General features: G+C 37.4%; 1 protein-coding gene across 4 annotated transcripts in view; it reads right to left on the bottom strand.

The window, feature by feature from the left end:
* The window catches only part of sidt2 (SID1 transmembrane family, member 2), a 30,301-nt gene extending 17,428 nt beyond the window's left edge, over positions 1–12,873 (bottom strand). For 2 of the 4 annotated variants that reach the window (XM_028465465.1, XM_028465467.1), the window contains exons 1-9: positions 12,094–12,873; positions 11,013–11,134; positions 7,179–7,343; positions 7,006–7,051; positions 6,691–6,792; positions 5,698–5,781; positions 5,438–5,603; positions 2,158–2,251; positions 1,410–1,468 (exon numbers count right to left, since the gene is read on the bottom strand). In XM_028465465.1, the coding sequence (XP_028321266.1) occupies positions 1,410–1,468; positions 2,158–2,251; positions 5,438–5,603; positions 5,698–5,781; positions 6,691–6,792; positions 7,006–7,051; positions 7,179–7,343; positions 11,013–11,134; positions 12,094–12,333 (1,078 nt within the window). In that variant the 5' untranslated portion in view covers positions 12,334–12,873. Of the gene's footprint in view, positions 1–1,190; positions 1,218–1,409; positions 1,469–2,157; positions 2,252–5,437; positions 5,604–5,697; positions 5,782–6,690; positions 6,793–7,005; positions 7,052–7,178; positions 7,344–11,012; positions 11,135–12,093 lie in introns of all 4 variants that reach the window. The other 2 variants (XM_028465464.1, XM_028465466.1) reach the window with 2 other exon arrangements.
* Between the last annotated feature and the right edge of the window lie 2,702 nt (positions 12,874–15,575).

The raw sequence follows: 15,575 nt of genomic DNA, 5'->3' as shown, positions 1-15,575 counted from the left end.
ACCAAAATTGAACGATAGGAGATTGGAAAAACTTTGCCTAGTCTGACAAGTCTCGCTTTCAGCTGAAACTTTTAGATGTTGGGGTCAGAATTTGGCGTAAACAACATGAAAACATGGATCTATCCGGCTTTGTGTCAACGGTTCAGGCTGCTGGTGGTGTAATGGTGAGGGGGCTATGCAGTATTCTTGGAACACTTTGGGCCCCTTAGTATCAATTGAGCATCGTTTAAACACTGCAGCCTACCTGCGTATTGGCTCTGACCATGTCTCTCCCTGTATGACCACAGTGTACCATCTTCTGATGGCTACTTCCAGCAGGACAATACACCACGTCATAAAGCTTATATCATCTCAAACTGGTTTTAAACCGGATGTGGTGGAACGGGTGATTGGAATCATAGATGTGCAGCTGACAAATCTGCAGCAAATGCGTGATGCTATCATGTTAATATGAACCGACATCTCTTGGCAATGTTTCCAACAGCTTGTTGAAAGTATTCCACGTGGAATTAAGGCAGTTCTGAAGAGAAAAGGGGGTCCAACATTTTACTAGCAAGGTGTACCTAATAAAGTGGCCTTTGAGTGTATTGTCCAAACATTTACCATCTTAATTACTATTTAAATGTTTCTTTGAATGTAAAGGTGTTATCCAAAAGTATCCAAGTTTTGAGTGCAATTATTTCATGATTGACAACTTATCAAATTTATGCACAGTGTGATAAAAGATGTTTAGAGAGTGTGTCATATTATTGGCCATTGGTTAGATTTAGTTTCTGTAACAGGAAGACAAGAAGAAGCACAACAGATCCCCTTTAGCACTACATTCTGCAAACACACAAAAGTGAATTCATTTCCCACAAATATACAAATGCATAGCTACGGCAAAGGGACAACAACACATGCAAAGCTAAGCACAAACTATGTCATTACTAAACTTTAAATGTACCCACATGAGTTTTTTTTCACTTCACACATGCAACAAAAAGTGTTACAATTAGTTTCCTACAAAGTCTTCTATCCACTCGTGCTATGCACTGCAGGTAATAGAATATCCTTCCTTCCTGCTGTGAATAGGTGTTGGATGGTAAAGGCAGTGAAAGCATGCAGGCTGAAGTGTTTAGGGTGAGTGCAGACATAACACAGTGTGATGCAGGGCAGCAGGTTGATAAAAGAAGGAACGGTGGTTATACCATCTCCATTCTTCCCGAGCAGAGAGGCTGAATCACGAGATGAATGAGAAAGAGAGACACACATTCAGCACAAAATCAGATGTAGCACAGCTTAACATCATATTTACTGTGGTATTGTTTTTCCACAGAAAGCTGATTTATTTTTCCCGTAATGCAGACCACACTGCCTCCCATTGGGCTCCCTTTGGTCTAGCCCACCACAGCTTGTTGCTGGGTTACCTGTCTCAGCGGGCGACGTGTCAGCAGGACTCTCGAACACCTCTCTCTTCTTATTCATTCTGCAGAAGCACAGAGTGGAAAGAAGAGGGGAGATGCAGATGAGCATCATTTGTATTCAGTAAAGTAACTTTGTGTAAAGCAGCTGCTGTGGGAGATCTGAGTCCTGCTGGGCTGCAGAAACATCGATGACAACTGAGAATAAACCACACAAACGCTTTGTCAAAACGTGTAACATTAAGAGCACAGTTAAGCATTACTAGCTAATTCACAAGATGTCCCTTCTATGCTGGAAAATGACTTTGGATGCACGTGTATCCATTAGGGGTGTGCATTGCCATGAATCTGATGATATGATACCGTTCACAATTTGCATGATATGAAACAATATATCACAATACTAAACAATACAATATACACTGCGATATATCGCAATATCAATAATTACATTTTTTTTTTAAAAGTAACCATATACATCTATTAAAGTGCCCAGAATGTTTTATGATAAAGATCAACTTCCAGCTAAAATGCAGTGAGGTAGTTTAACAAGGTCTGATGTGATTCACTGACACCTAGTGACTGGGCGTTTACGTGCTATGCATATGTTGGCAATATATTTTTTTTGTTAAAAAACGATTAAAAAAATCAATTTGAATTTTTTTTGGATCGATACGATAATTGCGCTGTAAACTATTGCGATACTATATATCGCAGAATCTTTTTTTTCCCCCACCCTCAGTATCCATCTTACCGTTTGTTTTCCACACAGGCAACCAGCAGGGTCAGCAGGTAGAACGACAGGAAGATTCCCATACAGAACAGCATGCCCATTACATACACCTCCACTGTGGGGAAACATTCACAGTCAGCATGTTGACGATCTTACACGGGGCAACGTAACAACACAGCAACATCACAAAAAGGTTATCGACACATTAATATAACAGCAACCTTTGAAAAGACTGCTATTAAGGATAAACAGTGCCAACACTAACTAACTCCATAAACTTTAAGTGCTTAAATAACTACATCTAAAACCTGCTGAATTAGTGGTCATGGATGAGGTTTTAAGAAGAATTCCTGGCCTACATCATGGGTTCCCAACCCGTGGGTCTGTCATTTACCTCCATGGGCTGACAACAAAGGAAAAGAAAGGTCCTTTTATTTCAGAGGGGATTTGTTTATTAACGGAATCCTATCCCACACTAGAGGACAGTAATTCATTACTTTACTTTTAAGCAAAGTGTTCTCAGTATCTACTGAGAAAATGTCTACATTTAAAACATTTTAAATATCTATATCAAATGCACTACTGATTTTAATATGAGTTTGTGGATTAAAAAAACCTCCTACTCAGTAAACAGATTAGTTTTACTTTTCATCATTGACAGTAGGGGTAATGAAAAAATATTTCATTGATTAATCATGATTTTATTATTGACAATTATGAATTGATTCTTCAAGTTCCAAAGACTGATTATTTACATTTCTAATTTGGATATTTTAATTACACTATACAATATTAAAGGTGCTGCGAGATGTTTCTAAAAAGAGAAGTCAAGAGCAATATTCAATTAAATTCAACTTTATTTGTATAGCGCAAATTACAACAAAGTCATCTCAATGCGCTTATCAAAATATAAAGATTCATCAAAAATCTAATTGATAACCAATACCTATTGAAAATTAATTTGTAATTGAATTGGGACTTAATTAATCAGAATTGAATGAAATTGGAAAATTGGGATATTAACCAGGTAGCAGTAAAGTAGATGTCCTAACTTTTTTATGTGCATTGAGGCACAAAACGCAAGTTACTGAATTTTTTTTTTTTGATTTACCAAATGCTCTTAACATGTCAATTTACAAATATTTCTATATTTGTATATGTGTGGGAAAAATAAAATGTATCTCCATACCTGTTAGATATTTTGGCTTCTCATTAAACATCCTTTTAAGAATTTTTACATTGGGAAACTGAATATTGATTTTGGTTCATGGTTTGTGGGTGACGTCTATTGGTGCGTCTCAAAAGTCGCTGAGCTACCAACGACTAGCCCAGGGGTCTGCAACCTGCGGCTCTGGAGCCTCATGTGGCTCTTTGAGTCCTTTGCCATGGCTCAATATAGCTTTAAAAAAATACTGAAATAAAGAGTTATTTTCTTACAGAGGCTATTAATGATTAATGACAAATAAAATCATGATATAACAATTTGTTAACTTAAAAATAAATCACGTTGTGCACCTTCCTACTTCATCTCCTGCAACATCTACAGACCATCAACTTTCCTGCACCTGTGGTTAACCTTAAGTTTTAAATCCCTGGTAAGATAACTAAACCAACAAAAATACTATTCTGGAAGAAAACAGAGATTTTAATTGTGTGGGAACAGATTCTTTTAACTACCTACAGTATGTGCCGGTTAAATATGCATGCTTTATGTGAGGCAAGAAATTAGCAATTAGCATGTGTTAACCACATGATCATGCATTAATACATTAAATACATTAACATAAAAAATATTATTTCAATAAATTGTGTTCATGTAAACTGAAATGCGTAAGAATTTGAAGATGCAAAACACGGTTTTGTTGTTATTTTTTTATGTCAATTCATTTTATTTTATTTTAAACTGTTTTTAAGTTGCCATTTACTTGATCAAATCAAATTAAATCAAACATTATTCTATATCATTTTAACTGTATAGAATTTAATACACTGTATTGTATACATTGAGGCGGTATTTTTCCGGCTCCAGGAGGACTTTATTCGGGGTGAGATGAGGTTAAATGGCTCCTTTGAGAGTAAAGGTTGCAGACCCCTGGACTAGCCTGATCCAGATTATTCTATGCCTTCAATAACTACACATCATTTGTGTTGTAGCCCACTGCTACGCCTCAGGAAAATGGGGAAACATGCAGAGAAGAATTTCACTACGGTGATGAATAAAGGTTACAGTATTATAAGTCCTGCGTTGCTTTTATTATTCCACCTTGGAAAACTAATACTTATTGGATTTCTAAAACTTTTTTCCCTTGTGCTGTACTCTGCTTTTTGTCAAGATTCAGACTGTTAATGTAAATAAGATTTTTCTTCAGCAAAGGTTTGGTGACAAAGCAAGCCAGAGTTTCCCACAGTTGACTTATAAAAAGCAACTAGAGAGGAAGAAAACCTGTTAAAGGGATTCGCCATTGTTTTTACAAATGTGGCCTAAAACCTTTGAAATGTCCTATGCCTTACAAAATGCATTATTTTGCATCATATTCATTTTATTAACTTTTTAAAATGGGACTAGTTACCGTTTGAGAGCCTGTGTGCAGCCATATTGAAATGACGTCATTTCAATCTGTGACAACAGGGGGCGACAGTTCCAACTCTGCTTGTTTCGTAGATGGCACGAAGAAGAGAAGAAGAGCAAAAAATCCGGACTTAAACTATTAAACTATACCTTCAACCATTTCTGACAAGAACACCAGTTCTTTGCAGCAGACAGATTCAACTTGGGTCGGAATTAATGTGAGCAGTGGATCCTGGTTGCCTGTATTTACATGCACGGAGCTCTTCTTCTCTTCTTCATGCCGTCTACGAAACAGCAGAGTTAGAGCTGTTGGCCCCTGTGGTCACGGATATTTTCGGGGCACGGATTTTGTTTATCATCTCTCAGTAAACAAAAGAGGTTCACATCGACTTTTTTAACTTTTACTTATCTTTAGAGTAACCCAAAGCAGCACAAGTTGTCATTTTGACTGAAAAAGCTGCTAAATAATCCTGAATGCTTCACCTCCAATAGAACTCAATGGACTAAAAGGGGTGATATACGTCATCAATGACGTCATTTCATCATGGTGGCACACAGGATAAAGTAGTCCCAGTTTTAAAAGTTAATAAAACCAATATGGTACAAAATAATGCATTTTGTTAGGCATAGATCTTGTAATAAGGACATTTCAAAGGTTTCAGGCTACATTTGTAAAAACAGTGGAGGATCCCTTTAAGGCTTGTGCATTTATTTACATAGTTTGTGACTCACAGTTAATTGCCTGAGAAACCATCACATCAAGAATTTTGCTGCGGTTGCCGGCGTTAATCAGCTCATCCGGCCGCAGGGGGTAATAAAGCAGCGGGCCGCCACACGCCTCGTCCTCTGTTTTTACCACCAGCACAACGTAGAAACTGTTGCTAGGAAAATCTTTTTTCTGGGTTACAACAGAGGAAATACAACCGTGGGCTGAGTGATGACATACCTGGAAAAATGTGCTTTGTAGTACAGCATGTGTGAAGTGTAAATACCTGCACAGTGATGGCACCTTTCTTTGTCATTGTCTGGTACATCCCAAGAAAGGCCACATTGTTGTCCAGGTCGAAGACCGGACACTAAAAAAAATAAAACAGGTTTTTAAAAAGCTCAAAATGTCATTTAAAGGTGATAGGGATGATAATTTTGTGTAGGCCTCATTGATCAATAAGTTAAAGATCATTTAGTCGAAAAAAGGTTTCTTTGCCTCTCCACTGTATACACTCTCTTATTGATATGGTCGAAAAAGTTTTTTGCATTGCATTGTGGAATGTGGAGTCACATAGACGGATACATAGAAGTGTTTTTTTCTTCATTTTTAAGCCCAAGTTTGTGCTCAAAAACACTGACAAAGTGACTTCCCAACATATTTGTGGTATTTTCAGAAACTGAAAGTTGTGGAAAAACAATGGTGGATATTAATTTTGGGGTTTTCATGGAAAGATACGAATTCGGTTGAAGCCAAATGTCTCAGAATGGGGTGATATCACAGGGAACATCGAGAACAAACTAGAACAAATACAGTGTCAAGATAATCACTGTCCTCCCTTTCTGGCAAAGAAAGTCAAGAAATCACTGTACGAATAAAGAAAAGAAAAAAACACTTCTATGCATCAGTCTCTGGGACTTCACATCCCACAATGCAATGCATGAAACTTTTCCGACAATGTCATTCAAGAGAGTGTTTACAGTGGAGATCAGGAGAAATCATCACATCTTCAATTTACTGATCTATGAGGCTTACACAATGATTTTATCTGATAGAACATTATCATCCCGGGCAACTTTAAATTTAGAAACATGTAGAAAACATGAGGAGGACTGCTGCAGTGATCTCGATGATGCTCTCAAGTGGCCTAAGAGTGTCATTACACACTTACAAACAAGCCAGAGCAGTTTGAGCAGCAGCAGCAGCAGTCTGGTTCAAAAGGCTGATTAAGGCGCAATGTTTGTCTGAAGCAAAAAGGAAAAACAGTTCTTTGGTGTACCTGAATGTCCTGGATAGACATAACAGAGCAGGGGAAGGTCTTATCAGAATTGACCTTCACGATCACAGTGTCGACTCCCTCTGGAAAGATGTACTTAAAATACTACAAGAAAGAGGAAAAGACGCATGTTAGGAAGTGGAATATGAAAATGCAACGTGTGTGGTTCATGTTATGCAGATAGAATGATAATATGATTTTTTAATCAAGCTTTATATACAAAAAAAAAACTCTGAGAACTAGCATAAGTAATAGTATCAAATCCACAATGTTGATTAATTTATACCCATAACTTTGACATGGACACTGGCTGGTTACCTGAGGTTGCGATGGCGATGCAGTGAAGCTGAATTTCTTGTCTGTCCTGTAATTTATTTTATAAGACATCAGGAAAATGACTCATTACACTGTGGACAAACGAGTCAGGTGGCAATCTTATTCATTTTGAATGCGTGTTTGTGATTATGTTGCTCCATGCGGATGTCACTTACTGCAGGGTGAAACTTTCAACCCGACTAACTCTGAGCTGGTAGTTAGTGCCCTGGCTGGAGAGGGTGGACACGTCGATGAAGAAGTGCTGCGTCTCTGAGATGGCTCGTGTCGGAGGTTGGCACAATGTGCGGCCCACATGGTTGTAAGGGTACTTCCTCTGGTAGCTGAACAGGTATTGGGGAAAAGGGATGATAAGGAAGTTAAATCAGCAGCTTAATTTTTTTGTGTTGGCCTTGTTTCATCTTTTGGCTTTTGGAAACTCTACTAACAACAAGGGATGTGCATTGCCATGAATCTGACAATATGATATAATTCACATTCACATTTGCATGTCACTATACCAGTGGTTCCCAAACTTTTCACAGTCCCGTACCCCTTCAGACATTTAACCTGAAGCCATGTACCCCCTACTGCTGCACACTTTCACACAAAACTATTTTAAACAACTGTTTTCTATACTTTCACTTTCTCAAATATATAAATCTAGTTAGAACAATAAGACATAGTCATCAACATCCCCCGTCAGCGTGGTTGTCATAACTCACAACCTTTTCCTAAATGTCTTAAATCTAAGAACTTAGATGGTAAATGGTAAATGGACTTGATTTATATAGCGCTTTATCACCACACTGAAGCAGTCTCAAAGCGCTTTACACATCAGCTCATTCACCCAATCACTCTCACATTCACACACCAATGGGACAGGACTGCCATGCAAGGCGCTAGTCGACCACTGGGAGCAACTTAGGGTTCAGTGTCTTGCCCAAGGACACTTCGACACATAGTCAGGTACTGGGATCGAACCCCCAACCTCTCGATCAGAGGACGATCCACTACCACCTGAGCCACGGTCGCCCTGTAGATGTATACATAAGAAAATATTATCACATCAGAATATAAATTTACTACCTATCTTAAATGATTTCTAAGAAAAACTGTTCCCTCTGAAGATCCTCGAAGAGAGTAAATAAAAATGGAACATGGGCAATAATTCTCGGAAAAATAATTGCGCGCTTCTCATTTTCGAACTCCATCAAAATATTGATTTCCCTGAAGCCACACACCAAATTTGGTTATCTGAGCTGGCGCATCTTGTCACTTTGTGCACTAAACCTGGCAACTACAAACATTATGAAAAGATAATTCTAGAAAGAAAAACAAAGTCTCTGGAGATGTCAAAATATTGTGATATTAAAACGGGGTCACAACTCAAAAAAGTTTGGAACCACTGATGTAACATCATATACAATGTAACCCTAAAGTGAAATTTGTCTCTGAATTTTACCGATCATGTTGAGGAACAATATATAATAATAAAAAAAAGAATAATCATTTGTACGATGGGTAGTCTTACAATTGGAGGCTTTATATTCGATTTATATTCTAGTTTCCAATTTTTACTTTTTATTTATGTACCAATTTCACTGCCCTAAAAAACCCAAAGATAAAGGATAAAACTATTTATTTACAGTAATGTGGACTCCTCTGACCGACTCTGGTGAATTCAAAAGGGGAAGTAAAAGTCCATAGTTCAATAATAATCTAGTCAGGATCCTGACGTTGCACAACCAGAGAGAGTCCCTTACAGCCACAGTGTGTTCCACACACGTCAACATCACATACAGGCATCTGACCAGAGACTAATAAAGTGTCGGACTCTAGACTATTATACAATCCCACCTGATTAGCTCAGGAAACATACGCTGTATCTCGCTAATTGTAAGTTTTGAATCTTCTTTCACAAGACGACACTGTGCTAGCATTCACGTGCAGCCATTACACAGTCATTACTGTGTCCATCACATGATCCCAAGTCATAAGGGAATAACATCAAACAACAACCTGACACAAACTTGTTGACACTGGGGATCAGGTCCACACTATATAGACAATGACATACAGATAACAAGCATGTCATTTGAAAGTTTGCCCTTTAGGAATGTTTCGCACATTCAATGATTAAATTGAAAAATGTTGTAACTGTTAAATTTAGGTCGTTTTTTTAGCTTTCAGTTTCTCCAGAATAAGAATGTAGCCAAAATTCTTATTGACTTCCTGCCAAGAAATGTTTCATTTCCCAATCTGACAGACCAGAGAACAATCACTCGTGTCTGTTTGACATTTAAAGTAAGCTCACAGGTAAAGCAACAGCAGACTGTCAAACAGTGTGCATGCCGTGATCTAAGGCAGTGTTTCTCAAACTTGTTTGGCTCAAGAACCCCCTTTGTCCAGTTACAACAATTTGCACAGAATTATGTGGAAAAAAAACAACTATTGAGCAAAATGAAGGAATGAATGAGTGATACACATTTTATAGAATCTCATTTTGTAAATCTGTTACAAGTATAGACAAGTAAAATATAAATCACAACAGTTTGTGCATTTTAAAAACAAAATATTAAATTAGCATTGATCAACCTGATATTGGATGGCATTAATGTTTTTAAGTACACACAGACAGATCTGATGTGATCTATGCGCAAGACCACATGATCACGAGTTCTGATTGATTCGGCCATATGCAAAAGGTCACATGACCAAACCGGAATACGTGTCAACTCACTTCCGCTTTTGCCGACTCACTCAACTCCGCAGTAAAAACTGGTGAGACCCACCTGAATACTCCAACAAAATTATCTCTGCTGTTACATATTTTACATATACTGTACATATATATTTTGGCTCAAATCTGAATTTACTAGGCGCTTTTTTACTTTTTTACGTCCCGTGAAACAAAATTCTAGTTTAGTTTATATTTAAGCAATACCACACAAGAGGGAGTAATGTTGTGCTGAAATATCAGCACTGGTGTAATTGGGCCGTAGCGGCTGTCGATAATCACACTGGTGTTAATATTCAGTACGACCTGGAGTGTGATATTGCTTTTATACAACAATTCTACATGCGCATTTTATTAGTTTTAAGTGACAAACAGATTATGAATTGTAAATGTAATCATTTATTTGGCTCTGTCAACACAAATATATAGGAGTCAAGGCTGTTGCCAGGCAACACATAAACATTTCCTCACTGACAGTTGACTAATATTCATTAGAATGCCTATACAGGTACATCAGCACTCTTTTCCAATCAAATTACTTTGTCGGGACTAACTGTTGAATAATAGAATATTTACATATAGATTTTGTCAACATGTGATTTAAAAAAGTGTCAGTCTATAATTATTGTCACAAAAAAAAGAAAGTTGACGAAAACTTTTAGAAAACAAATATCACACTGTATGTGTTGAGGTTTTTCATTTATTCAGACAAGTTTTTTTCAGGAAATTTTATCTCCTGACATGTTTCGACTGTCATCTGCCAGTCTTCCTCAGAGATTATTGCTTTGATGTATCCCTACATTAAAGCAGTCACCTGCACTTATACTGTATGAATAGGCAATCTCGCTATTTCAGGGATTGCAAATTCAAGTTACTACTTATACGATTGACAGCTAATCTCCACATAGGTCAAATAGAAAAAAGATGAAGGAAAAAAAGAAAGAAAGTATGTATTTGTGCCTAAACTACGTCTACGCACACTACATTTGGCAATTACACTGCTTGATCAACCATTAGCATATTTATTGGTAGAGCAAGGCTTCCTATAAGCAAATGAAATGAGAAGCGCATCAACTTTTACTCATCACTCAAACACATAGGGACACATCAAAGCAATCACCCCTGAGGAAGACTGGCAGTTGACAGTCAAAACAGGTCAGGAGATAACATTTCCTGAAAAAAATTTGTCTGAATAAACAAAACCTCAACAAATATTTCAAAAAAGAAGACAAAATGAAATTTCTGGAATGAAAATGGTATGAAATATACTCACAGTCCTCTTAGAATGAGGGGGACTTGAAAAGACAGCACAGCCTGCTGCTGTCGAACCACGAACAGAATGGGACTCTTCAGGTTCTGTGACAGCACATCCACAGTCACACGCACTCCCTCTGTCTAAATGTGAAAGCACAAAACACAAAGACTGGCTTTATTATGAAATAAAATGAGGTGAAATATGGAATATACAATTTAACAATAGCAAATCTACGGTAATTCAGAAAAAAATGTATCTAGGTCTTCATTCTGAGCATGTCTAGTAACCAGAGGTGAAAGTAATGGATTACAAATACTCACATTAGTGTAATTGAGTTGCTTTCAAGGGTACATCGCTAAATCAGTAATGTGGCTTGTACTTAAGTATGTTTTAAAAAACTTAAGTATATTTCTACATCCAATCGTCACTCAGTAAATTATAATTTTTTGTGGCTATTTTTTTTATTTTTTATTTCCGTTTCATGGTCTCTTCAAAAACTGCTGACCTCGGGTTAGTCATACATTTGTTCTTGGTTGGCACCATTTCTGATCACCTCCCAGCCACTATCTTTGGTTCATGTTGGGCTTTTTACCTATGATGTTGTTACTCACATAGCACGTTTAGCATGACACTGTTTTAGAGTTCATACATTTAGCTATACTTGTACTTATTTTGAATTATTATATTAAAAAAAAAAAAAAAAGAATTGGACATTTTAACAAAACTTTTATTTTATACAGATGCCTATGTGGAAAATAAATTAAGTTCCAACTGTGCAAGATTTAGTTTTCTTCCTTTTTAAGTTTAAAAATGAGAAGTTTACTGTGTGCATGGGAACTGTTGTATAAAATGTATGACCAGAAATAAACATGAGGAGTGAAAGTAACTAGTAACTTTTACTTTGAATACTATCTAACTGAGCTACTTTTTGCTTGTACTTCAGTATTTTATGTATGACTTACTTGTACTTGAGTACAATTTCATTTAAGTAACAACACTTCTACTTGAATAGGATATATCAGTACTCTTTACACCTCTGCTATAGTTACCTTACTCAGTTATAAAGCCCTATTTTATGCGTAGATTGAGCCAAACCTACCTTGTTTCTGGAGATGGTGTGGTTGAAAGCATAAATGGTCTGGTTTTCACTGGTCACCGTGTCGTTGTAGGTCACATCAAACTCTGCGTCTTTCTGGACGACGTTGGGGGTCTCTCCCACGGCTCTGACAGCACAGATGAACTGAGTACACACACAGAACCAGAGCAGGGCAGCCAGACCCGGTCCGACCCAACAACCACGTCTTTTATGCCGTGATTTCCAGCTGCTGCTTAACACCATGTTGTCGGTCAGCGTCTTCCTCAAACACAAACCGACAGCTCTACAGAGAACTCCACCCCATTCAGTCACAATAACAATGGTGTTTCCGCTGGTTAACTTCACTGTGTCACAATCACAGGTATCGCACTGTTGCCATCGGATAGGTTCACCACACCGCTATATTTAAATACGTGTCGAGCTCATATTCTACCATGTCGAGTCCTAAACAGTCAGCTAAGCACACGGAAACACGAGTTTCAACACAAGGGTCAATTTCTTTCTCTGAACAATTGCCGTCTGGCAGACTGCAGGCTAGCTCAGCTAACATTAGCATTCCTGAATAGGACGAATATAAACAACACCGACTATCAAGCAGCCTCCGTCACTTTCCAGCGTCGCAGAGGGTTATAGAGTCTGCTCAGTGGTCTTTGTTTTACTTTAGTTAACCGTTGTCAGGACCTGAATGAACGGTGCCTCTTCATAATAATGAGTAGCTCACAGATTCAGACTGGATTGTGTTTACAGTCGCAGATCCAGCGAGCGCCCTCCACGCTCACAGCAGTAAACACTGCACGTACGACGTCATGACGTCACTCAGGAGACGGATGACTGTTTTTTTAATTCTTATTTTTTACAAAAACAGTTTCTATAACCTCGGGGACTATGGCTACGTTTTCTGGATCATTTCTATATAAGCGTAATGTGCCTGTGATTTCACCACGTCAGGCCAAGTGGTCTAAGCGCCGCTGTCTGGGGTTCGAATCCCACTTTTGTCATATATATATTTTTCATTTTAACAAGTTTAACACGGCAAATTCCAACTTTAAAAATACATATACGAAAGGGGGGGATAAACATTGTAGGGTATTTCCTAGGATAGGGTTAGGGTTTTAGCATGAAGGTAGATATGTTGCAAAATGTGAGAGCGTGTAGAATGGTGATGTTAGAGCTTGAAGAATGTGATGTGAGCTTGTGTATGAAAAATCCATACACGTGAAATAAATTTAATGTCACAAATGATGAGAAAACATTTATAGACTGATATTTACACATAAAATTACAGCTGCAAACTTGTAATCCAACATTTATTCACCTGTTTTTTTATTTACTTGCGTAAATGATCGTTTACAACCACAACTCATCCGTTACAACTTCTCCCAATCTGCCGCTACAGATGCAAAACTACTTTTCTCGTGTGAATCTGCGCTGCTTGAGTTTTGCAACACATTTTTGCGAGACGTCTGTAGCAAAACTGATTCATGCTTGTAGAAATGGCCCCTCCCCTTCCCGCTCCCCTGTGTGTGTGATTGACCAATCAGAAGCGAGGATTTGGACACAGAGCGCTGTGTCTTTTTAGCGCAGCAGACAGTGTTATGACCGAAACAGTCATTTTTATTCACTGTAAAGGCAGGATGCTGAAATTTGCCTCAACAGATTGTTAGAAAAGTGATGTTAGAGTCATTTATGAACAAAAATAGTCATGGAGAGTGATTCTCCTTGTTTATATTTAGGTTAACGCTATGTGGAGATGAGGATCGAGAGCTGACAGCTAATGCAGTGGCCAAGCGGTTAATGTATTTGACAAAATCTTCATTTTTATGAGACAGTTCACATACATACTCATTGTTTTATTGCTTCGTCACATTATACGGATTGTCGATTATTACTATTATTATACATCAATTTTATATAGCACTTTTTCTGGCTAGAGCAGTGTTGGGGTTCGGTACCTTGCTCAACGGCTCCTCGGCAGTGGTCGAGAGGTGCCGGCGACCCTCTGGTTCCCAACAAATGTCCCTACGAACTGAGCCACTGCCGCCCTAAACTAGTGAGAGACCACTCTGTGGTACAAATGTTGAAAACACATTGTAGCTTATTATGGGAATTTACTTATAATTATTCCACAACTATTTCATGATGGAACATCATCTATTTCAGCAGTTCTTTGGCTCCAGTACCCCTTTCTCTTATTTCTGAATCCAAGTACCCCCTTAGTCTGACTACAACATTTTGCTTAGAAAACTATTTAAAAACAACTATAGAGCATAATGATGGAATGAACAAGTGATAACGCACATTTTAAAGAATCTCATTTTGTAAATAAGTGGAAAGAAACCATATTTAGTACAGTGGTTCCCAACCTTTTTTTGGATCGTTACTCCATTTTGATATAAAAAAAAAAAAAAAATTCTGAGAATTAGTTTTTGATCATGTTTGAGCTCAGATATTTATTTATTTATTTCCTGAATTGCAGTTAAACTAGATTTATATTTCACAAAGTGAAAGTATAGAAATACAGTTGTTTAAGATTGTGTTGTTTTAATAAAAAAATAGATAATAATAATTTAAAATTTTCAAAAATATAATTTGTTCATTTCCTTCTCTCTCTCTCTCTCTCTCTCTCTCTCTCTCTCTCTCTCTCTCTCTCTCTCTCTCTCTCTCTCTCTCTTCTGTCACATGTAGCTTCACTTATTAACTAAGTTGTGTGCAAGACAGCAGCTGTTAGCGTTTAAAGGCCTATTTCGAATGGCTGTCAAAAATTCAGTCACGACAAAAAAAATTGTTCCATAAGTGAAAATTACAAATCAAAATGCCGTTTTTGTATCGACTCCAATTGTTCACATGAGAGTAGAATTCAAAATGCTGTGTACAAAACAAAAGTTTTCAGATAAAAATCCAATCATTGCCAAACAATTAATTGACACTGAAAATGTATTAAGCAAGAATTTCTAAGTGTATGTTTACAAAACTCTTTACAGTCAAACATTTTGATGCACTGTAGGCTCAATTTTTAATATATCAAAAATCTGTGTGGATAGTTTTTGTTTTTTTTTTTATTTAAAAACTGACTTCGTAATTTTAAATCTGTAGCACTCACATATGGTTCATTTGTTGTGAATTTTCATAATGTTGAACTTTAGAGGGTTATCGCTGTGGTGCTACCTTTGTTAGTCTGTTTTTGCTGCTGAGGCAATCTGCCATGGCATTGGACCTTTGTGCAAAATGTGGTCATTGTTTGTGCATTATAAGATTTTCTTCACAAGAAGAAGAAGAAGCTAGAAAGAGAAAAGCTTCAAATATTTGAAGAGGAAAGCTGGCTATTTTAGGCTTTGCAAATGTCAGCTACTATCTACAACTGACAGCTAATCCCTACATAGGTCAAACTGAGAAAAGTGCAATAGAAAAAAAAAATATACAGGAGCAATGCTTCCTATGAGTTATGGAATGAGGAGTATCACTTTTACTAATCACTCAAACACATG

Source organism: Gouania willdenowi, chromosome 13 (genome assembly GCF_900634775.1).
Source record: "Gouania willdenowi chromosome 13, fGouWil2.1, whole genome shotgun sequence".
NCBI lineage: Eukaryota > Metazoa > Chordata > Actinopteri > Blenniiformes > Gobiesocidae > Gouania > Gouania willdenowi.
Note: the sequence above shows the minus strand (reverse complement) of the source record. Positions and strands in the feature narration are given on the sequence as shown.